The sequence below is a fragment of the Mesoplodon bidens genome, assembly GCF_964165515.1.
Source record: "Mesoplodon bidens genome assembly, contig: HAP1_SCAFFOLD_378, whole genome shotgun sequence".
Classification (NCBI taxonomy): domain Eukaryota; kingdom Metazoa; phylum Chordata; class Mammalia; order Artiodactyla; family Ziphiidae; genus Mesoplodon; species Mesoplodon bidens.
The window spans coordinates 1-24870 of NW_027672497.1; the positions used below are offsets into that span (position 1 = coordinate 1).

Sequence of the window (24870 nt, forward strand, 5' to 3'; positions counted from 1 at the left end):
AAATAAATTCAAACCACAAAATCACAGCTGGTCACTGAGGCCTTCTGCGGCCGTGCTCACCCCCTTCCCCTGTCAGAAAATGAGAAGTCACCCAGGTGTTTTCTCAGATAGAGACAAGGCTGGTTGGGACGTTCATCTCTTGCAAATCAGAGCTCTGCCAAGGGGCTTCCCTGGTGGCGCAGTGGTTGGGAGTCTGCCTGCCAATGCAGGGGACGTGGGTTTGAGCCCTTGTCCGGGAGGATCCCATATGCCGCGGAGCAACTAGGCCCGTGAGCCACAACTACAGAGCCTGCGCGTCTGGAGCTTGTGCTCTGCAACAAGAGAGGCCGCGATAGAGGCCTGTGCACCGCGATGAAGAGTGACCCCCGCTTGCCACACCTGGAGAAAGCCCTCGCACAGAAACGAAGACACAACACAGCCAAAAATAAATAAATTAATTAATTTAAAAAATTAAAACAAAAACAGAAAACACTGTCTCTAAAAAAAAAAAACAGAAAAAAAGCTTTGCCAGGGAGGTCAGTCTGTATGTTCTGTTTGAAAACTGCAGATGAAGGGTGCTGATCCCACCTCTGATCGGCCTGGTTTCGTTTGTTTGTTTGTTTTATTCTGTCTGTACCTCACTTCTCTCACCTGTAAAATGGAGGTAATAACAGCATTGACTGTAAAGACCAAATGGGTTAATATGTGTGAAGTAGTAAACTGTGCCCGATACCACAGACTCCTTCTGTGAATGTCCGCGTTGCTGTCTGTCTGTTTGCTTGTTTTTGTTGCTTTCTTGATGATGTGGGAGGACAGCACCATCTCAACCCGATCACGGCCATCCTGGGGAGAGCTTTGATTTGCATCGTCTCAGTCCCAACCCAGAGCAAACTTGACCTCTGAACACTCGCATATCATCTTGCTTGTTGCCCAGGGACCTTTCTGGGTGTGGGTGTCAGAGGCAGGCTGAGCTCCCCTGATCACTGCTAGAGGGATTCTGAGAATCCAGCTGGTCTCTGTGGGGTGGCACCTGCAGGACAACTCCATAAATTCGACTTGCAGGCATCCAGGCAAATCAACCTCCACTACTTCTTTTTTTTTGAGATTAACAATGAACCATTATGAATGAGGTGAACCAAACTAGCTAATATTTATTGAGGCTTGTTAGGTACCAGCTGCTATGCCATACACTGTTTTATTTAATTCTTAGCCCAACCCATTTTACAGAAGCGGGCTCAGAAAAGTCAAGTAACTTGCGCAGTTACAAATCTTGTAAATGATAGGTCCAAGATTCGAACCCTGGCTGTTTGACTCCAGTATATTGTCATTTTTGTAAACTTTTGTTTTCAAAACATAATCTACATCTCGAAAAGAGCACAACTGATAAGTGTACGCTTGAAGAATTTTCACAGAGTGTATGCACCCACCCTAACCAGAACCCAGAACAAGAAGCAGAACATCACCACCCACCCCCGCCCCTCCGAGAAGACTCCCTGTGCTCACTTCTGGTTAGCCCCTCCAGCTTGTCTGACTTCCAATCATAGATTAGTTCTGCTTGGTTTTGAACTTCATGGAAATGGAATCTTACAGATTCCATTTGCTGCCTGGTTTCTTTCACTCAACTATGTGAGGTTCGACCACGTTGTCTGATGTAGCTGTGGTTCATTCATTCTCACTGCTGCATTGCTTTACACTCTGTTATCTATTCCTGCAGAACAAATTATGGCAAACTTAACGGATCCAAAAAACACACACTTATGTCACAGTTTGTGTGGGTCAGGAATCCGGGCACTGCTTAGCTGGGTTCTCTGCTCAGGGTCTCTCCCAGGCTGCAATGAGGGAGGTGGCCAGGGCTGGGGTCTCATCTGAGGCTCAGCTGGGGAAGGATCCTCTTTCCAGTTCATGTGGTGGTTGGCAGGATATACAGTTTCCTGAGGGTTGTTAGTTAGTCTGAGGGCCTCGCCTCCTTGCTGGCTGTTAGCCAGAGATCTTGCACTGTTTCTTGCCATGTGGGCCTCTCCATAAGGTGGCTTGCTTCATCAAAGCCAGTGAGAGTCCATAGAGAGAGTCTCCAGGCAAGATGGAAGTTACAATCTTCTGTAACATAATCACAGAAATGACATGCCCATCACCTTTGCAGCATCTACTGATTAGAAATAAGGTACAGTCCTGCCTACTCGCAAGGGGAGGGGACACAGAGGTGTGAACACCAGGGATAATTGGGGGCCGTTGTGTATGCCTTTTGGTCTGCACATGTGCACATATCTCTTGGGTATATATCTAGGAGTAGAATTTCTGGGTCACACATACGTCCGGCTTTACGAGATTCTGCCAAACATTTTTCCAAAGTGCAGGTACCCTCTACACTCCCTCAGCAGGCTATGAGCTTCCCAGTTAGAGCACATGATTTCAATACACTCCTCCCCTCTCTCCTTACAGAAGGAGTGTTTGAGCTGGGGCTCTTTGGGACGACAGGTCCTAATTCTGGCCCCATGTCAGAATCACTGAATTCCCGGGCCGCTTCGCCAGACATTCTGATCATTTGAGGGCTCAGATACAAACTGGAAGGTCCACTCCATGAGGCGAGGATCCCTGTACCCTTGGTGCCCGGAGCAGTACCTGGCAGCAGTACCTGGCAGGTACCAGGGAGCTGGCACTCAATAAATGTTTTTTTGATTAAGTGAATGAGTTTAGGAAATATTGTTCAAGAGATGGGCCCCAGGGCGGGTATAAGCTGCTTAAACGGGAAGGAAACTTTGTTGTGACTGAGGCTGTGTTCATTTTTCTGGGAAGAGGGCTCAGAGCCTCAACCAGGTGTGTCCCCAACAAAGGTTAAAGGCCGCTGTGATTGGATACTGTCCGGCTTAGGTATTTTATCACATGAAGAAAGAATTGTTCCCGGGGTAGGTGGCATGGGAACTGTGGACAAGGTCCCATGGTCCTTAGAAGTAAAAAGTGAGACAGTGCTTGCCTGGGGTGGCTCATAAACTGACACCTTGCTTGTTTTGACCTTTGACCCATGGTAGCTCTTTTGGTACATCTAGCCACTGCCTGGCCTCCTGGGACCCTCCCTGTGTCTGTCTGTTGAACAGAAAATTCCAGAAGGCCTCGGTGCCCTGAGTTTCCATCCGGGGCAAGCCAACATGAGCCCTAGCTTTTGAAAAACCCCTTTCAATCCATAGAAAGCCTCCCAGTTTATCTGGTTTGAGATGACCTCATCCTTTGTCACCTTCTCTCTTGTTTTCTGGAGGTTGCTCAGCGTCTTGCTGCTGTCTGCATTCTTTTCTCACATGAACAGTGCACCTATTTTGGGCATTTTGTCGTTGTTGTTTTGGGTCATTCCCGTCACACATTTTTTGTATTCCTTTCCAGTCAGATCAACCTCATGCCTCTCTAGACATTTCTTCTCAGGTTTCCTCTGAATCATTTCGTTTGGTCTAAATATGTCCAGTGTTTCCTCCTTCCTCACTGCACTCCACATAGACCCTCTCTTTTCCCCGGAACAACTGTTCTTTTCTTTCGAATCCCTGACCCAAATCCTCATCTTTCACCATGTTTTCTGACTTCTCCTAAGAACTGATTGTTTTTTGAAACTTAAGCCTCAAATATCATCCCTTCTAATCTGCGTCTGAATTTGGATCATGGTCAAGAAGCAGGGGAGACAGGAACGTGGATGCGTAATTAGGATCCTCAGCAGAAGGGCTGAGTGTTCATCGGTGGGGGGGGGGGCGGTCAGAGGGGCCTGGGGATGGAGCAAGAGGTATCTTCTTCTGCCTCAGGTAGGGCTTAGGGTGGGGTTGTCAGGAAAGCGCTAAGAAAAAAGGACCCATTTGACTTGAGTTCTGAAGGAAGAGTAGGATTTCCGGAGGTAGAGCAGGGAGAGCAGAGGATGGTCCAGGGCAGAAGCAGTGGGAATGGAGGCTAGAAGATGAGTCATCAGAGAAGCTAGGGACAGGAGTACAGAAGGAGAGGGGTGGCCAGGTGCTGAGACCGCACACTGAAGGTCCATGGTCAGCCCTCAGATATGTTTGTCTGGCTTTCCCAACGTGTTAAAAGACTTTTAATTAGTTGCTGAATGGAGAGGCCTCTTTCTGTGGAGTGACAGAGAAACCTATTCAAATTGTCTTTAGCATGAATGCAAATTCACTGATTACCAAAAATGAAAATTCTAGAGGGAACCTCTGGGTTCAGGCTCAGATGATTTCATGAGGCCTTGGCCTCTCTCCAGCTCTCAGGGATTCTTTGAACCATGTGGATCCAACCTTAGACAGAATCTCTGTATAATGGTCACAAAAAGGCGGCCGAAGCTCCAGCCCTTACATCTTCTCAGCTTTGAATTCCATAGGGAAGGATAAGAGTCTTTTTCCTAAGCTTCCCCCAATGGCCTCACTGCTTATCATTTTCTCTGGGTGGGTCACAAGCCCATTGCTGAGCCAATTATTGTGGCCCAGGAGACTGCTCTCATTGGCTGAGCTTGAGCCAACATGCCCATCCCTGCAGCCAGAGGTGGAATCAACAGCGTCTCTGAGAAACTGGACTGAGACTAGGAGAAAGGTGTTGTCCCCAAAGGGGGATCATAACGCCATAATATTTTAGAAGAGAGGTGAATTGTTATTAGGTGACAAAAACCAGATGTCTACCACAGTAGCCAACATGTACAGATCATTAACATCTGGATTTATGCCTTTTTTTGCGAAAATGGGAATATCTGGCAATACCTGGACTCTCTTCTTGTATATAGATCAACAATCTGCTGGGGCTGAGTAGAGGCTCCCTCTTTAGATACAGCCTATGTTCTGCCTGCCCAATGCACTGCTCATATTTCCTCTCTGGCTCCTGGAAGCACTTGAATTTTTATTGCCAGCATAATTTGATTCTGTAAAGAAATCTGTTTTTCCCACCAGAATGGAAGAGCCAAATGTACAGGGGTCAAATAGCTCTCCTGTGCTCCCACAAACTCCTGAGGACAAATGCCTGGCCATTTTTGGTAGTCTCATTCCTTGCTCATTTTAAAAGCCTTCTTTAAAAAAAATATTGAATACATAGTGATTTTAGAATCTGTTATCTGATAATTCCAACATCTGAAGTCTTTGGGTGGGAGTGGCAGAGGGGTGGTGTCTCAATGTCTTGTTTGTTGTTTCTGCTTACTCTGGCTCATACTGACTTATTGCTTGGATGCTTAGTAATTTGACTGTGATCTCATTCTTGATTGAACTTAATCTGTGGGAATCCTGAGGGGTCTGATTCCTGCTTGCTTTGCTCTCGGAAGTCTTTTTTGTTTGTTTCAGCTGGATGCCGGGGATGCTAATAACCTCTGAACACTGACATTTATTTCCTCAACTTGGAGTTTTCCCACTGAATACATGGAGTATAAACTTGAGCCCCAGAACGACGTGGTTACAAACCTTCAGGGTGATCATCATCATCATCAGTATTGTGGCCATTATTAGTTTTCCCCTCCAGAGCCACATTGAAAACTACAGGTTTTCATAGGCTCTCCTTTCTGAAAGTCCAGAAAAAAAAAGTTTTTAAGCCCTCCTCTTGGCAGGGTGTGGAGCATCTTTGAGGGTGCCAGCTTAATACAGGCATCTTAGCCTTGGTTAGCTCATCTTGCAAAGGCCCAAGGCATAATCTCCTGTTTCCTGCACTTACTAAAGGCAAATGGCTTCCTCATTTGCTTATGCTTTGGTTGTAGCTCACTCTGTTTGTGTGTGTGTCTGTATGTTCCTTTGAGATTGCCTACATAAAAATTGTTTTTTATTCTGGGATTTTGGAAACACACACAAAACTAGAAAAGCCTGCGATTAACTCCATGTATTCATCATCCAGCTTCAACATTTTCCCAGTGTTCTCTCATTCTTTTTTCTTCCTTTTTGAGTTTTTTTCTAGGTTAATTTAAAGCAAGTTGTGTCATTTCACCCATAAAGACATCCTAACTGAAAGGACTTTTTTTTCCTTTACATTATCCCCACCTTGACATGATCACAGCTAAAAATACTTATAATCATTCCTGAATATCATCTAATATTCAGTCCATGCTCACATTTCCTTGATTCTCTCAGAGATATCTTTTTTACTTTTATCTTTGTTAGAATCAGGATCCAGACAAGGTCCACACATTACACTTGGTTGTTATGTCTCTGAAATGTCTTTAATTCTGTAACAGCAACACCCCGCCCCTGACTTTTTTTATCCCCCAGCCACTGATTTGTTGGAGAAACTGGGTCTTTTGTCCTGGAGAACATTCACATCCTGGATTTGGCTGATCACTTCTTCTTGGTTTCAGTTAACTTGTTCCTCTTTTCCCCATGTTTCCTGTAAACAAATAGTTAGATCTAGAGGTCTGAGGAGATCAAAGTCTTTTTGTTGTCCAGACGCCTTCATAGGTGGTACTGTGTGATCCATCCTGCATCACACAGTGAGCACATAATGTCTGGTCATCCTGTTTTTAACGATATTGAGATTGAATGGTAGGTCCAGTGGTAACAGACTGAGCCATCCATTACAAAGTCCCCAACGGCTTTTTTTCCCCCAATAATTAACATTTTTAATTTTTAATTATGGTAAAATATACATAGCATAACATTTACCATCTTAACCATTTAAAAATATACAGTTCGGGCTTCCCTGGTGGCGCAGTGGTTGAGAGTCCGCTTGCCGACACAGGGCACACGGGTTCGTGCCCCGGTCCGGGAAGATGCCACATGCTGCAGAGCGGCTGGGCCCGTGAGACATGGCCGCTGAGCCTGCGCGTCCAGAGCCTGTGCTCCACAATGGGAGAGGCCACAACAGTGAGAGGCCTGCGTACCGCAAAAACAAACAAACAAACAAAACACACAAGTGGCACGGAGGAAGCCAGAATCTTGAGAATACCTGGGCCCAAGGAAATCTTGGAAGATAGTGAGTTAAAGAGAATAGTGAGGATAATGACGATGGTAGGAGAGCATGTATGCTTTGTGGTCCTATGTGCTAAGGCTTTTGTATACAAGCTCCCATTGGGAAGGCTACGAGCTAGGTGCCATTTTTATTCTCGTCTTAAAGAAGAGGGATCTGAGCTAATTAAGCAGAGGGAAGGTTAGGGGCTTTTCCTGGCTGAGACCACAAGACAAAGTGGTGGTCACGCGTCCTAGCCAGGACTTGATTGGCTGGAGATTTGATTGGCAGGAGAGCTGAGCGGCTTCTCCTGCCAGAAGCAGCCGGTGCCCTTCAGTCTTTCTTACACTTCAAGCCCTGAGAAAGGACTTGCGTGCTTCCCAAGTGGCAACTTCTGTGCGTTTAAAAATTTCCTCTTGAAAATCCCAGCCTTAGCCCATTCACAAAAGGTATCTGGGTCCTTTCTTGGCCGTGGCCCTAGTCGTATTCACCAAAGAGAAGAGCGCGTCCCATAAGAGCTGGCAGCTTTGGGAGGACCGGGGAAGGCGTCAGCTGGCAGGAAGCTCCCTGAAAGAAACAGAGGAATCCCCACCCATCCATGAGCTGCCTATTCTTCACCCTTAGAAACAGGGCTTGTGATGTACCAGGCACTGCAAGCATTTTGCCATTTAACCCTCCCGCTGCCCCACGGAGTAGGCCCCTTGCTAACAGTTTTGGTTGCTTTTGTTGAGGAACCTGCGATACAGAGGTCAAGCCACTTACTCAGGGTCATTCGGGCCAGTGGTGGGGCTGGACCCCTATTTGTTTGACTCCAAATCTGGCCTCTGAACTCTGAGAGACACTGCCGGCTTCTCAAGGGATGTGGGAAGTGGATTCGAGTGAGCAGGGCCTGGGCCGCGGTTCCCGTCCCTCTGCCACATGGACAGAGCCACAGGCCCAGTTCGCTGTGAAGGCCCAGCATCTTATACCAAGTCTCATTTTCACAGCCAGAGATATTAGTGTGGAAATAGGACTTTTGATTCTTGAAAGGTCTGCTTGGTGAAGAGATGGTCAAACATTAAAACTACAAACTCCATTTTTTTTGGGGGGGGGCAATTCTGAAGCTTAAGATGTGTAATTTCATCTCAGTGCTTCAACCTTGCCACCTCTGTGAACGGGTGAAGAGTTTCAAAGTTTTATACAGGAGGCTAAAAAACTAAGGCTCCTTGTGAAAATACTAAGTGTAAAACTTAGAAAAGAGGAATTCTGCTTTCTGTTCATTTCTGCTTAAAGACAACGAAGATATACTCCCTGGAAGGAACGGATGCCAAGACAGATGTATACAAGTGCCCTTTAGGATCCAGCAAAACTTTAAAATGTATTATTGTTTTCTTCCTGACAAACAGGCTGGCACGTCCCTTGCATTGTATATGAAGGAGGCAGCCCATGAATAATGCATGTGAAGCCTGATTATGTAAATCCTCAGGTTTTCAGTACATGACAATGGCTTTTTTGGGGCCCTTCTCTGTCCCATTCTGTGTTCTGGTGTCTCTGCTTTGTGATCTAGTCTGCCAAGCCCTGGGGGCGGGGGTGGGCACTTCGGGGAGGGGTGAGCTCTCCAGAGGGCACATCAAAGGGAAAGTCACAACTCTGTCACTGGCCCAGCTCTCCCTGGCATTGCTTGGTGTGAAAGGAAACTGTTCTCTGCTGAGGCAGCCCCATGTCACACACAGACTAAGGCCTGTGATGTTTAATTCACAGCAGTGAGCACTGGAAACACCGCATCCAGGCTCCCTCAGAGCAGGACAGCCACTTTTCATTTCTGGGGCTCTAAGTCAGAGAGCCTGCTGTCTGGAAACCTGTTGCCTGGAAGGTTCGCAGGATGGGGGGCAGGCTTCTGCAAGGAACTATCTGACCATCACCTCCTGGTTGAGCAGAAGGGCACCCTTCTATGACCTTGGCCTCCTTAGAGCTCATGCAGGCAACAAACACACACATACAAATACACACACATGCCAACACACAGCACATACTCACATGTACACACATACACGCAAGCATGCGTGTACAAATACACAGCCCCAAGTCAGAAAGACTGGCGTACTATTCTGGCTACTCAGAAGAGCAAACCCAAATCTTTATTCTCAGAGAGTTTATTCCTCGGTGTATCCCTGGCATCTGGCAGAACAATGAAAATCAGAATCGCCGCCTTTAAAAACACTCGGGCTGTTCACTCAACCAATTGTGGTCATCATTTCAGGAGGCAGGGAAGTCAGATCATGATGCTGGACACCCTTAAGCTCAGTACAGTGCTGTGTGTCAATTATGTCTCAATAAAACTGGTAGAAGAAATAGTTATCTGGATAGAAAGAACAAGATAAAATACACGAATTATCAAAAGTTAAAAAAATACAGACGAGCTAGACTATGAGTCTCACAAAGCACTGTTCACAACAGCCAGGACATGGAAGCAGCCTAAATGTCGATGGAGGAGTGGATAAAGAAGATGTGGTACAAATATACAGTGGAATACTACTCAGCCATAAAAAAGAATGAAGTAATGCCATTTGCAGCAACATGGATGGACCTAGAGACTATCATACTATGTGAAGTATAAGTCAGACAAAGACAAGTATCATATGATATCACTTATATGTGGAATCTAAAAAAAAATTATACAAATGAGCTTATTTACAAAAGAGAAACAGACTCACAGACTTTGAAAACAAACTTATGGTTACCAAAGTGGAAATGTGGTGGGGAGGGATAAATTAGGAGTTTGGGATTAACATATACACACTATTATATATAAAATATGTAATCAACAAGGACCTACTGTATAGCACAGGGAACTCTACTCAATATTCTGAAATAACTTATATGGGAAAAGAATCTGAAAAAGAATAGATATATGTATATGTATAACTGAATCACTTTGCTGTACACCTGAAACTAACACAACACTGTAAATCAACTATACTCCAATATAAAATAAAAATTAACTTAAAAAAAAAGAAAGTTTAAAAAAATAGAGGCAAGGTAGACTATGAGTCTCAGAGAGGTTAAGCTGACATATATATATAGAATCTAAAAAAAAAAAATGTTCTGATGAACCTAGGGGCATGCCAGGAATAAAGACACAGATGTAGAGAATGGACTTGAGGACATGGGGAGGGGGAAGGGTAAGATGGGACGAAGTGAGAGAGTGGCATGGACATATATACACTACCGAATGTAAAACAGATAGCTAGTGGGAAGCAGCCGCATGGCACAGGGAGATCAGCTCCGTGCTTTGCGACCATCTAGAGGGGTGGGATAAGGAGGGTGTGAGGGAGACACAAGAGGGAGGGATGTGAGGATATATGTATGCATATAGCTGATTCACTTTGTTATACAGCAGAAACGAACACCACACTGAAAAGCAATTATACTCCAATAAAGATGTTAAAAAAAAGCTGCCTGAAGTCACACAGTAAATGGCAGAACAAGAGTCTAAACCTAAGTCTGCCTAACGTTAAAGCTATTCTGCCACCTTCCTTTGCAATGAGCGAATGCATTCTGTGCTGCCTGGATCCCACTGGGACCTCAGTTGGCTGTTTCTAAAGGGAGCTGAGGGGCAGCCTCAGAGGCTCTGCTCCGAGCAGGGACCTCTCACCTTCTGCTGCCTGATTGCCCTGGTGACCCTCTTATCCTGGTGCAGCCGCTCTTCCATGTGCGCCAGGGCCTCCTTCAGCAGCGCCTTTTCTTCGGCCTCTCTGGAGATGTCGTCCTTCAGCTTTGCCACCTGTGACTGGTACATCTGAACCGACACTTTGCTCTGCCTGAGCACACAGGAGAGACAAAGTCTCTTTTCTCCTCAGCTTTCTCACTCACCACCAATGCTACCGACCTGGGAGATCCTCAGAACACTTCCATATATGCCTGGCATCACGGTTTCCTTACAAGTGGGGGGAAGGCTGAAGATGTGGGGACTAGAGGGCAGAATAAATAGCCCATTGGCTGTGGACGTGCAGCACGAAGGGGGCAACGGTTATGCTACCAGCCCCTCCCAATTTCCCAGAGAGGGTGGGGGAACGGATACCACTGAAAATAGGATGGAATTACGAAAAGCACACACATGGTGAAACATCAGACACATTTACAAAAGGTGCACCTTATTCCTTAACAGTAGGGTACTTTAACTGCTGCTTTCTTGCCCAGAGACTTGGGTCCATCAGGCCCTGAGTCACCATCCCGCCTCCCCCCTCCACACCCAGGCCTCTGTCCTCTTGTCCTGGTCCCTACGGGTCTGCAGCTGCACCGAGGTTTAGCCTGGAGAATGGAGGCCTGGGCCTTTTGCCGGGGACACGGGCCATACTTGAGCCGTTCAATGTCCTTCTCGTATCGTCTCAAAAGCTCTTCTTTTCTCTGCAGCTGGTTCTTGAGTAGGGTGATCTTATCAAACACCAGGTACAGGTCTCTTTGTCGAAGCTGGTAGACTCTCTCCCTCTCTTTTGGGGAGAGGTGTTTCATGGACACGTGACCTGACATATCTTTGATGTTCATCATAGTCCCGAGGGTTTTGCTCATATCCAAGTACTACGAGAAAGCGTTTCACAGGTAAGAGGCCTGGCCCAAGACCGCTGGTGGCCACTTTGAGGAGGCAAACATCTAATTCTGTTTCATTCATTTTCTGCAGTTGCAGAGAAGAAACACATGCTTTGCAAATGAGTGCATTTGGGGTTTTTAGTAGGACTTTCATTTTCCCCCGCATCCATTTACACTATGCCTTTTTGAGAATTGGGGGGAGGGGTGGAGGGGGAATGACCACAGACATAAACATTCATTCTTACTACCCAGTCTTCCAAGGAATTGGGCTCTGCAATTTCTAGCCCATGCTGGGATAGGAGATGGGTCTCGTGGAGCTACTGTAACAACTAAACATGTATGTGGCGTTGGTTTTAAACTATCTGCAGGGCACACAGGTTTGGACAGGAGGGGACTGATGCTGGGTATACCTACCAGCTTTTCACTAAGATCTAAAGCCTCAGCCACATCCGTTTTCCCTAACTTCTCAGTGGCCATGATGGACCCTGGGCTGGAAAGGCCATTTTGAGGCTGAAATAAAACAAAAGAAAAAAACTCACTTGGCATTCCATTATGATTTTCTACATCCAGAAGAATAACCCAAGGAATAATGGAAGAACTGGAAAGAATAATTTGAGAGAGTTGATTTTTTATATCATTTTTATTGGAGTATAATTGCTATACAATGGTGTATGTTCGTTTCTGCTGTATCAAAAAGTGAATCACCTATACGTATCCATATATCCCCATATCCCCTGCCTCTTGCGTCTCCCTCCCACCCTCCCTATCCCACCCCACTAGGTAGACACACAGCACCGACCTGCTCTCCCTGTGCGATGCAGCTGCTTCCCACTAGCTATCTATTTTACCTTTGGTAGCGTGTGTGTGTATATGTGTCCATGCCAAGAGAGTTGGTTTTAAATCCATTCTGACTCTGTGAACTGCTTTCTTTATGACTGTGTTCCTACCACTTCAGAGCATGACTGCCTTTGAAATGATGCATCACTTGTGCCGTTCTTTGGCCACCGTCTCGTCTATCTTCCCTTTAGGCCAGTGGTTCTCAACCGGGGGTGACTCTGGCCACCCTACCCCCTCCAGGACATTTAGCAATGCCTGGGCACATTTGTGGTTGTCATAATTGCTGCTGGCGTCTAGTGGGTAGAGGACAAGGATGCTGCTAAACACCCCACTATGCATAGGGCAGTCTCCCAAACAAAGAGTTACCTGGCTCAAAAAATTAGTACTGCTGATGTTGAGAAGACAAGCTCCAGAAAAATGGGGACCATGCGGCTTTTGCTCACTATCTCCCTCCTTGTGCCCAGCATGGCACCTGGCAACGAGTGGTGCATAGTGGGCATGTTTGTTGAATGAAAGAATGAAGGTTAAGTGGATAATAGCCTCCCTCCTTTTTATTAAAGGAATCTCATTTCTGTGCAGCAGAAACCATACCCTCACAAAATTTGGCCCAACCTTCTCCTAGCTCTGGAACCTGGTGGGTGGGCATCCCTTCAGAACCTTTCCAGAGACAATGCAGATAGTGTTTGCAGCTTCATCTCCCTAAGACCCCAACCAGCCAGCTGGCTGCTGGAAGGCCAAATGACTGCATGGAATGGCCACCAGTCTGAATAGGTTACCCGATCTGAACGACTACAAATAACCATAATAAGCCTCCTTAAAAAATAAATTGGCTTTTAATGCTTGCCATGAGCACCTCTTAGCCCTAGCATTTGTTGGCACTACCCTGAAAACCTCTGAGATTAAAAACAAAACAACTAAAAAACTATAATGGCCCCCAAAGTGACTGTGATAGATAAGAGTGGACATATTTGTCTATGTATCTATGGAGATGAGAATAAAAGAGGGTATCTGAAGATGACAATAAACCGGGCAGATCTGCTGCAAAAAGAACCTGAGATGCTGCTCAGTGTCTTCAGCTACCCTGAGCTGCATCCTCTGTACCTCTCCAGACGCCCCCTCTTTTCCTGAGGGGAGGGTCACTAAGGAAGAGCCTGGGCTACAGGATCCAAGCACACAGTCCCCACCCAGTCTCTGCAGGCTAGCAGACACACCACCAGGGACACACCCCTGGTGTGTCTTCAATCATTATTCTGTGACCTTGGGTGAGGTACTTGACCTCCTGAAGCCTTACTTTTTCTTATCTGTTAAATGGGGACAATAATAGTAACTATGACACAAGGCTGCTACGATGGTTAAATGACATAAGGCATGGAGCCGGCTGAGCTCAACGCCTGGCACACAGTAAGCAGTTCACAGATGTCAGCTATTCTTCCTCCTGCTCTTTCCTTTAATTACTGCCAACCTTGGAGGATTGAGAGTTGGGAGGTTTCCTGCTCTGTGGTGTCAGTGGTGGGATGAGGGCTTGTTGCCAAGGGGAAGGTCAATCTTGGAAGCAGGACCATCAGGACGTGAGATCCAGCTGAGCTCCCCACCTGGAGACGGTCCCTCTACTCCCAGCCTCAGAGAAGGAAGGTTCGATTTTATCAGGAAAACCAACACATTTCTGAAGACTCACATCTCTAGACGTGTGAGCAAATGTCTAGAAAAATTGTAGGAGAAAATGCTGGTACAGAGAGGATGGCTTTATTATGTTTTCCAAAAGCTGGTTTAGACCAGCTGCCGCAGCAAGCCACGCTGGCCTGAGCTGTCCATTGTCATGTGTCAATCAAACACCCGATCAAACATCCATTTAGGATACAGGGCACTTTCAACCTAACAATCAAAGTACTTCTGAAAATCCTGGAAAACACAAACTATGCTCCCTAAGAAAGGAAGGTTTTCTTGGATAATACTCTTTAAATACTGTTTGACAATAATAACTATCATCTATTAAAGTGCTCGCTATGAGCTAGGCACTGGGATAAGCACTTTACATAATGATCTCCTTTAATTTTTCCATCATCATTTTACAGCTGGGAAATTGAAGTCCCAGAAAGGTTAGGAGGCTGCCCAAGGTCACAGAGCTTGCAGAGCTGGGATTAGGACACAGGTCTCTGATTCTAGAACTTGTGTCTTCTTAATCATCATGGCTCCCTTCTGCTGCCCTTTATGTGTTCATGTTTTTCAGTTTATAGCAAAAAGCAAATGTTAGGCAAGTTCATGGCATAATGTTTTACATTAGCTTGTTGAATCTTTTCTGCAGAATATAACATGTGATGTGAAAAGGAGGGCCCAGAGATTGACCTGGCCAGCATCAGTGCAATGCTATATCATGCTGTACACGATGGGAAACCGCCTTTCTATTCAAACATTGGATCACTGGTACGGCCACGCACCGACCAGTCCATACAGGTGTTAGCCCATCAGGGAGGATCTGGCCTCAAACCAATGATGTATACAGTGGTGCCAGGGCACACGGCTAGTGTCTGTCCTCATGCCCACCCTCCCCACGTGTCAGTCAATGCAGAGACAAAGTTTCTTTGGTTACCATTCCGATCTCTACTCTTAAAAAAGTTGGCAAGTCAGGTTTTGCATCCAATATTTCCCGAACATGTTTTTCCATCCCGAGGGTCTTTAAGTCTAGAAATGATCCATCCATGTGGTCCTTCTGATCTATAAAAGAAATAATTTACACTCAAAAGAAAGGCTCAGGAAGAAGTTACTGCATGTAAAAGTCACAGCTGCTATTTACTGGACCCTTACCACAGGCCAGTACTAATTAGCTCACCATCCTCCCTTGGCAGGTGAGGCATCGAGGCCCAGAGAGGTGAAATGACTTGTCCAAGGCCACACAGCTCATATGAGGCTGCAGCCTCCCAGGGCGGGGGCACTGAGGGGGAACCTTCGGCCACAGGTGTGAGGATGGACTTGAACCCAGGCTTCTGTGTCCTAGCCCAGGGCTCCACCCAGCAGCAAGCTTGGCTTCTTGAAAGCCCTATTCCCTCTAAACAGGGTATTTATCCTGGGAAGTTCCCCAAGGTTGGTCCTTGCACACCATCCGTCTATGAAAGAGTTTCCACTGGGCCACAGTGAAATAAGAAAAAGAAGGACAAGGTTCTGAGTTTTTCATGAAATCCTGTTTATTTAATATCAAGGCTTGCTCTTGACTCTGAGCTCATGCCTACACATCTATTTTTTTCCTGCCAATCTTTTTTTTATAAGTATGTTTTTTTAGTTATGAAATGATGGGGATAGAAGATGGTGGTCCTGGCAAATTGGTTAGTCCCTAAAGTGAACCCTCAAGTCTGGGGCCCATGGTTCTCAGCACAGAGGGGTGACTAGGCAGGAGGAAACTTACTTGACAAGCAGGCCTTCTCAAGTTCTTTAATTCGTGCACGAAGCTCAGATAAAGCCTCTTTCTGACACTGAATGACTTCCTCATGTCGGGACGCTTTGCACTTGGCTCCTAGATCACTGAAGGACTGCTCCTGTGGCCAGAATGGTGAGGACAGCAGCTTTATCAGTGATCACAACCTCCCTCTCTTGTATTTGAAGAAACATGAACAAATCATGGATTAGCAGAAACCCTGTCACTTACTTAGTACCTTGGAAACTATCATTACAGGGCTTCAGCAGAGAAGGATTAAAAAATTTCATTTCGAATGCAAAGTCACATCTAGGAAGATTTCCAACTTTCCTACCGACTTAGCATCACTGTAAATAAGAGATCCCCCCTGTGTTCCCTCCCCACGTTTTCTTTCTCTTGTTCCTCTAATGCTCTTCTAAGCTGGGGTTTCCACTTGTTCTCATTCTGGTCTCATCTCTGAACAATCACATCAGATTTGCTCCTGGAGGGGCTTTTTTTTTTTTGCCGGCACCATGCGGCATGCGGGATATTAGTTCCCTGACCGGGGATCGAAACCGCGCCCCCTGCAGCGGAAGCACAGAGTCTTAACAACTGGACCGCCAGGGAAGTCCCTGGAGCCGCCTTTTTTTTTTTTTTTTTTTTTTTTTCGTTACTCGGGCCTCTCACTCTTGTGGCCTCTCCGGTTGCGGAGCACAGGCTCCGGACACGCAGGCTCAGTGGCCATGGCTCACAGGCCCAGCCGCTCCGCGGCATGTGGGATCCTCCCGGACCGAGGCATGAACCGGTGTCCCCTTCATCGGCAGGCGGACTCTCAACCACTGCGCCACCAGGGAAGCCCCAGGTGGTTCTTATCGGCCAACTTGGGGAAAACCTTCTTCTAAGACTTTGTGGCTGAAAATGTAGTCTGCAGAGCTGTGCTATCGGTACCAGCTGGGAGCTGTTCAGAAATGCAGAATCCCAGGCTCCCCCGACCCGAGACCTGCTGAGTCAGAATCTGCATTTCAACAACATCCGCATATGATCCGTGGACACCTTTGAGTTGAGAGGTGCCACTGTTAACTATCCTGTAATTGGCTGGTTTCTGGAAAAGTAAGTAGCCGTTTTGGCCATGTGTTTCCCCTGATATGCATGAAGAGAAAGCAAAAGACTGAAATACTATTGGTTGGTCTTGCACACACTTAGACACAAACCAGGACCCGCAGTAACGACTGGGATTTGTATCAATAAAATCGGCTGCGGTATATAAACAAAGTACCATTTCTAGACATTTCAATAAGCTTGCCTCTTCAAGTTGATCTACAAGTTGATCTCTGAGTTTTAGGATTCAAGCTTCATGTTAATTCCTCCTACATCATTCACCCTCTTTAATTAATTTAGCTCCCAACAAGGAGTTGCTGAGATTCCTCCATCTAAGTACATGCCCTCTGTTTCTCATAGGAAAGCCCATTTCATCAGTTTCCAGTAGTAAAGAGAAGGACGGGGACCACCTTACCGATTTCTCTTCCATTAGCCGCTTGACTCTGGCTTTCAGCTTCTCCTCTTGCTGTAGCCTTTCCTCGGTCAGCTTCTCCTTCTCTGCCAGATGCTGCCGTAACTCTTCTCGCAGCAAATACTGCTGAGTTTCCCGAGAACTGTTGATCTTCATCTGAAATGAGGGGAAGGGGAACTGCAGCTGATGGGGGACAGGACTAATGCAGGAGTCATTTCCACTACCTTTGGGGGCGGGACAAAGGTTCACGAAACTTTCTTCAAAACACAGAAAAACGATGCTTAGCATAGTAACTAATAGCGAAGTAGTAGAGCATCGTGGTTAAGAGCTCAGACTCTAGATCTAGATAGAATCTCAGCTCTAGTTCTTTCTAGACACTTCTTCGTATAGAAAATAAGCGGGTGAACTAAGGCAGGCCGTCTTCCTCCTCATTCATCCCTGCCGGCCACTTGCGTGCGGGATTCTGTGGAGAGCACGGGCCCGTGAAGGGGCTCTGCAGCACGCCTACCTGACCTACTGCCCTTTCCAAATAGGCTTTAATGTGGTTTTCTCTGTTCCTCATTTCTTGCAGTTGAAGCAATTTCCTTCTGGAATCCTCCCGAAGCTTCTCTTCAACCTGAAACGATGATGAAACCGAGGGCTTGCTGCTAAGGTGATCATCATGCCCTCTGGGAAACTCTTCTTGGGGGGTGCTATTGGCAGTGGGGGAGTCCCTGAGGGGTAGTGACAGCTGCAGACCAGCAGCCGGGGTCACAGGCATGCACAGGGTGGAGGCAAACTCACAGGGAGTTGCCCCCTAAGGGAAAGGGCCGAGCTCTGCACCCGGGGCTCAACTATGTTCTACCGCACACTCCCATCCCAGCTCGGTTCCAAACAAGCCGTACGACACTCGGAAAGTTATTTCACTGCTCCGTGACTCAGTGACCTCATCTGTCAAATGGGGATGATGATACTAGTATCACTGCATAGAGTTATTGTGGGGATTCAATGTTTGGAATAGTGCTTAAGGGCTCTGTGAGTGTGTTAAGTACTGTTGTAACCTAGGAAAGGTGGACGGCAATGTCCGCCATACAGTCTCGTTCTAATAACTCGTGATGGGTACTTGGAAATGTTATGATTGGGTTTATTATCATAACTGTTTGTCGTTACCACTTTGAGCACACTCACTGGTGGTAACCTCTCTGGAGGCTTGCTAAAGCAATGTCTATTAAGAATTGCAGCCTGCAAACGAAGGCATTTAAAGTGGAGAAGCTTGCCTACTTTTCCCCCTTTACTTGGGTAACAGTCAACGCACGGTAAGCTTGGGAGTGCTCCACGCTACCCTTGGCTGGCCAGTGTAGGCCTCGCAGCTGCTCAATTCTTGGATGCACCTGCTGAGCCCTGGGCTCTGGCACTAACAGGAAATGAGGCAAACTCTCATAAATAAATGGAAAGTGTTTGTGCTGAAACAAATTCACAGGCTGTTTTTTTAGGGATCTGAAGAGGGGGATCACAGGGATCTAATAAAAGACCCAGAAAAGCCCTTAAGAGCTTTCTTCTGAGTAGTGTGGTCCAGTGGAAGAGCCTCTACCCAGCTCCGTTACCTTGGAAAAGTCATCTAAGCTCTCTGGGCCTTAGTTTTCTCCCAGGTCTAAACATGCTCGGACTTCTATGTCAGCAGCCTGTTTCATGTGCTGCAAAAGCCAAGTCCAGCCTTGGACTCTGCCCCTGTCTGTGTTCTGCATGAACAGCCCCCGTTCCCAGCCCCAAGCCTCAGAGTCACCTTCAGCGGCCGCCCTGCTCCCTCTCTCACACTCGGTCGTCTCACGCCTGTCCTCCAGTCCCTCTCACATGCAAGCTGGACTGTGACAACTGGCCTCCTCGCCTCGAGTTTAGTTTCTTCCAGTGCAATCTTAACGGTACTCTGAGAGTTACCCAGCTGTAAGGCAGCTCTGTCCAACAGGACTTTCTGCAATGGTACAGGTACTCTGAGCGAGGCTGTGTTGTCTAATACGGCAGCCACCAGCCACATCTGGGGATCAAGCACTCGAAATGGGGCTGGTGTGACGGAGGAACTGAATAAATAATTTTAATTAATTTTCATTAATTTCAGTGTAAACAATAGCATGTGGCTGTTTGCTACGCCAGCGTCACTGAAGTCAGACGAACCTGGAGTCAGACAAAACCGACTGTGCCATTGGGCTAGTTACTTTACTAGTAACTAGTAGCCTTGACTTTCTCATCTGTAAAATGGAGAGGATGATTTCTAGATCACAGCGCTGTTGTGAAGATGAAGAGATGAAATGTTCAAGGGAACGCCTAGTACGTGAGAAATTGTAACTATCATTGTCACCCTGATTACTGTCCACAAATGTCATTGCATCAGTCACTTGTTCAGAAGCCTTAGGAGCTCCCTACTGCCTGTGTGGTACAGAGCCCAAGCTCCTGAACTAAGTCAAAACACCAAGCCAGGGATTCAAGAAGCCCCTACAAACTCTGAACGAGGTAAATAAAACTGAATCCACACCTAGATAAACCATAATAAAACTGCTGGAAATCAAGGGAAAAGACAATCTTAAAAGCAACTGGAGAAAAAGACAGATTATGCAAAGGTACAACAGTTAGGCTTACAGATGACCTCTAAATAGAAATAATAGGAGCCACAAGACAATAGTGACATATCTAATGTGCTGAAAGAAAAGAATTGCCATTGTAGAATTCAATACGCAGTCAAATGTGTTTTAAGAGTGAAGGTTAAATATACATCTCCAGGCAGACACACAGGCACATGTGAGAATTTGTCATCCGCAGAGCCACAATGAGGGAAAACATTAAAGGGTATTCTTCAGACACAAGAAAAATGAACCCAGGTGGGTGATCAGAGATTCAGAAAAGACAAGCAACATTAAGGGTAATGTGTGGATATGATACTGACTATAGAAAAACACTAATAATGTCTTGTGGGGTTTTAAGTATCAATAGGAGTTTAGAAAATGACAGCAATGGCTTATAAATCTGGAGGGGGTAAGTGAAGTTAAGGTGTTTGAAACTCATTGCACTGTCAAGGAGAAGGGCATAATTATCATCTACTATTGCCACTTGGTAAGTTAAGAATGCAGGGCTTCCCTGGTGGCGCAGTGGTTGAGAGTCCGCCTGCCGATGCAGGGGACATGGATTCGTGTTCCGGTCCGGGAGGATCCCACATGCCGCGGAGCGGCTTGGCCCGTGAGCCATGGCCGCTGAGCCTGTGCATCCAGAGCCTGTGCTCCGCAACGGGAGAGGCCACAACAGTGAGAGGCCCGTGTACTGCAAAAAAAAAAAAAAAAAAAAAAGAATGCATATTGTAGTCTTCAGGATGTCTACTAAGAGAATAGTAGAAGAGTGAAAAACTTAATTAATGTGTGATTTTGGTGAGTCAAGGATGAATGCTATTGTCTTACTATTACTAAAAGAATAGTAAAAAAGTGAAATATTTCCAAGCTAATAGAGGGGGAAAGTGGAATAAGAGAAAACCATCCACTCAGAAGGAGGCAAGAAAGGAGAGAAAAAGGAACATAGCACAGATGGTACAACTGGTATTGAGCAAGAAGGTAGATTTAAACCCCAGTACACGAGTAATTACATAATATAAATGGACTAAAAGTCAAAGATTGTCAAACTGGATTTTGTAAAAATGATACGCTATTTAATGGCATATGTCTTAACCTTAAGACAAAAATTGACAGAGAACATATGAAAAAGATATGGTATGAAAACTCTAACCAACAGAAACCAGTGATGAAGCTAAATGACAAAGGAGACGTTAAGGGAGAAACACTACTAGAGATGAAAAGGGACATTTCATGATGATCTAAAGTTTTGCTCTACAGGAAGTATTAGGATTCTAAATTAATATGCACCTAGTAACACAGCCTCAAAATATATAAAGCAAACATCGTTCATATTAAAAGAAGAAACACACAAATGACAAACATGTTGAGATTTTTAAAAACATTCTCAATGATGGAACAAAAAGCCAAAAAAAAATCAATATGAGAATTTAAGTTGGAACAACATCATTGGCAAACTTGGTTTAATGGATCAATTCTTTCGTAGATAATTTCACAATTAAGATCTGAAGGCAGGCTAGGGTTGTGGTTACACACAGGAGCTTTGGAGTCAGGCAGACCTGGATTCAAGTTCTGCCACAACTACTTTATGCAAGTGAACTTGGATAACTTCCTTCACCTCTGTGAGCCTCAGTTTTCCCGACTGTAAAGTGGGGTGAATACCAGTATAGACCGCATGGGGTCATTGTGAGGATGAACAGAGATGATGCAGGTGGAGTGCTGGCCCCAGAGTGGTTCCCAGGCCGACCTGTCCCTGCCATACCTTGCTCTTTTCCCGCAGCGTCATAGAGATCAGGCTCTGCTCGGTACTGCTCCTTTTCAGCTCCACCCTGAGCTTCCTCATTTCTTTTTCCATGTCATGGATTTGCTGAAAGAGTTCCAACAACAGGGAAGTCAACTTCACAACTCATTTCATCCGGTTCATTAAGGCAGAAACCTAGTCTGGGATTCGCTTCATTCCTTCCCTTGGGGGAAAATTCCACATCTTTGAGGCAAAGTAGACTTTCTTTCAACGGATGCAATGAAAGGGCTGGGTGAGGGAAAATTTCAGTTTCTTTTGAAGATCAGCATGGATCCTGGATTAAACAGTACAAGATACCTATCCACTCATTAGAGTCTCTTTCCTTGGGGCACATTTTTGAGTTCAATCTAAATAAGAGCTGTTTGGAAGACACAATGGGCACAGTTTGGAAGCAAAGAACAATGACATTTTTCTTTTTTCTCATTTGAGGCAGAGAAGTGTGCTCCTGACAGAGAGAAGAACACACGTCTCCTCCCCCCGTCCCAGGCACCGTCCTTCCCAACCGATGGAAAACGTATGCCTGGTGATGTGCACGAGGGTTCGGGCCTGTACAGGGGGTGAACATTTACATTAAGTGGTCATCTTTTCACTGTATTGATTTTTATGTTCACCTTCCATACAAGGCCAGTGATACATTTGCTTTTTATTTTGTTTTTATGAATTGTTGTAAAATTGAATGTATTTAAGCAAAAATACTTCAAGAAGAGTTGTGTTAATAACAGTGCTCAGGGCTGTGATAAAACTTGTGACAGTGGATCATGAAAGTCTGGGCATCACAAGTCCAGGGGTAGGGACCACGGTGAATTTCTAGCAGCATATGGTGGCCACCTCCCGTCCCTTTCCCCAGGGGAAACCTGATGAGGGGCCTTGAGCCAACTGCCCAGAAAATCTGGGGAGAGTGTGTTTTCCATGGTCTTTTCACCCATCTCTTTGAGGCCAGCAAATCAAAGAATTAGGAGACTACATTAACAGACAAACACCCAGAAAGCCCCAGAGCTTCTGCTAGCTAATGGGCCAAGGAACCCCTCCAAAACCCTCAAGGCCACAATCTAGGCTTTCAATGGACACCTAGGGGTCAGGAGGTTCAACGCACGGTTTTGCAGAGTTTTAACTCTTTCTCTTGGGCTTCCCAGTTCTCCTTCTGGGCATCTTCCTTCTGTAACTCTTCTTTCAGCACTGAGCACTGTGCATAAAATGGACAAGGCCACGGGGGCTTGGCTGGGGGTCCCAAGTACCTGTGTTCACGCCCAGGAGTGTTTCCTGCTGTATAACCCAATCACACCTCTGAATTCTGAGAGACGAGACCATTTGTGTGATGGGAGCACGGGATCCTGCAGTCATTCCCAGTTCACCCTCTCATGAGTTCTGAGGAATAGAGCACCTAAATTCCTCTTCAAAAGCCAGCAAACTTCACTGCAGGGGAAATCCAGCTTTGTAGAGTCTGGGTACTTAGGGTGAAGGAATTGGGATGTTTTCACACTGTGACTGGTGAGGGTGCAGGGGGCCGAGCCAGAGAGCTGGGGTCCATCTTAGGGCTTTTGTGCAGGTTGCATCTCAAAGACACAACTACCCGACTGGTGTGGAGGGGTAAACGGAGCTGTCTTGCTCGAGGGCGGCTTGGCAACAGGCATTAAGTGCATAAGGATGGATGTGCCTTCTTTTGACCCAGCAATTCCCACTTTAGGAATGTACCTTAAGGACAATGACTGGAGAAATAAGTAAATCTGTAGTTTCAAGGATGCTCTTCACAGAATAGTCAGTAACTGTGGAATAAAAATAAAATGAGGAAACAACCCAAGTGTTGTTTAGAACAGCAGACCACTTTATAACACTGGGTACATCCAGGAGAAAGTATGTAGCTTTTAAGACGAATGATAAGAGCGCTGATTTATTAGCACGGGAAAATAGTAAGTATTTAAAAATTTTAAAAAGGTGCATAGTATAAATTCACTATAAAATGATTGATTGATTGATTTCTAGGCAATATATAGAAATAAGACTGGAAGAACATACATGAAAATATTAACACTGATTTCTCAAGGTAGCATTTCCTCTCCTCTCTTTTTATTTTTTCTTCTCAATGTCATCTACTTATTTTTCTAAAATTAACACACATGATGTATGTCATTAAAACAAAAAGGCATCTCAAATGTTCACAAGAGCTGTACCCTTGGTGGTGACGAGCCCTTGTGCTACTGGCCAGCACAGTCTAGAGGAGAAGGGATCTCATTCCGAGGGCAACAAGAAAGGGGAAACGGGGACATAAATCATCCAAATGCACTTCAGGAGGTAGAAGAGCCAAGCAGGTGCTGTCTTTGCAGATTCCTTCTACTTAGCACCACCTCTGCATCCCCTTCCCGTCCCCAACACACACACACACACACACACACACACACACACACCCCACATAAAACAGCTATAGCACATGCCTCGGAAGACACTCTGCTTGGGAGAAACGAATGCAGAGGGCTTGGCCAGGCAGCCAACCCAGGGCAGAGGCAGAAGAGCACAACTAAAACCAGCCTCCCACTTCTCAGAAAACGATTTTGTCATCCCCATTTCACAGATGGGGAAATGGAGGCCAAATAAGTTACAATGAAAGAAAGCTCTGGGATTGGACCCTGGTCTGTCTGATCCCAAAGCTCGTGCAGTGCCTTTCACCAGCTCCAAACTGGGTATGGTACTATGTACTAGGTATTACTTATTTTGCCTTTTCCTTGGAACCTCAAGATCTGTCCCCCATGCAGACCTAGCTATCGGGTAGCCTCTGGGAATCTCTGAGTTGCCACCTGAGATGAAAGCTTTGAGGTTTTACCTTGACTCACAGAAACAGGCACATCATACAAATACTGAGAAATCGTATCCTATAGAGGCAGGATTCTAAAGTTAGCATTGAAGGCAAGAGTTGCAAATAGTCAGTTACATGTAAAAAGCTCTTTGCTTGCCTACCACGTTCATCTTCCATAGAGACATTCTACACACTAAAGTCTAAGGAAGAAATGAGAGTCTGTGTGTTTGCATCTGGATCTTCAGATATTCTGCTTTGAAGACAATTATGAGAACCAGTGGTGCTGGGACCATGATGCAGCCGTGTGGTCATCCTTGCTCACAGATAGATCGTATTCTGTTTAATGTTAAACTTTGTACTGGCAGTATATGCTCATAGGTGGGTTTGTTGCTGGGATTAAACAAACTCATTTATAATAGGGGTTAGAAAATGTTTGCTGGATTTGAAAATATATTATGCTTCTTCTGAGCCACATACACACTGTCCTTTGAAAGGCTTCAGAAGAGTTGGCCACCTGCCCAGCAGCTACCCTCCCTGTGTCCT

The 24870-nt window shown here is 45.8% G+C and overlaps 1 protein-coding gene across 1 annotated transcript; it reads right to left on the bottom strand.

Moving 5' to 3' along the window:
• Nucleotides 1–15480: 15480 nt before the first annotated feature.
• Nucleotides 15481–21645, bottom strand: LOC308610114 (uncharacterized protein). The gene is made up of 3 exons (XM_081259366.1): nt 21501–21645; nt 17154–17306; nt 15481–15782 (listed from the first exon to the last, which is right to left on the bottom strand). Exons 1-3 carry the CDS (start codon nt 21591–21593, stop codon nt 15633–15635), a joined length of 396 nt encoding a protein of 131 aa, XP_081115492.1. The 5' UTR covers nt 21594–21645; the 3' UTR covers nt 15481–15632.
• Nucleotides 21646–24870: the final 3225 nt, after the last annotated feature.

What these genes read in the sequence shown, in the direction of transcription:
- LOC308610114 (XM_081259366.1), bottom strand. Translation starts at nt 21,593, where the DNA reads ATGGAAAAAGAAATGAGGAAGCTCAGGGTGGAGCTGAAAAGGAGCAGT. An exon ending in CGCTGCGGGAAAAGAGCAAG is followed by an intron (nt 17,307 to 21,500) that starts GTATGGCAGGGA and finishes CCCTCATTTCAG; the next exon opens with ATGAAGATCAACAGTTCTCG. An exon ending in GGCTAATGGAAGAGAAATCG is followed by an intron (nt 15,783 to 17,153) that starts GTAAGGTGGTCC and finishes TTCTGGCCACAG; the next exon opens with GAGCAGTCCTTCAGTGATCT.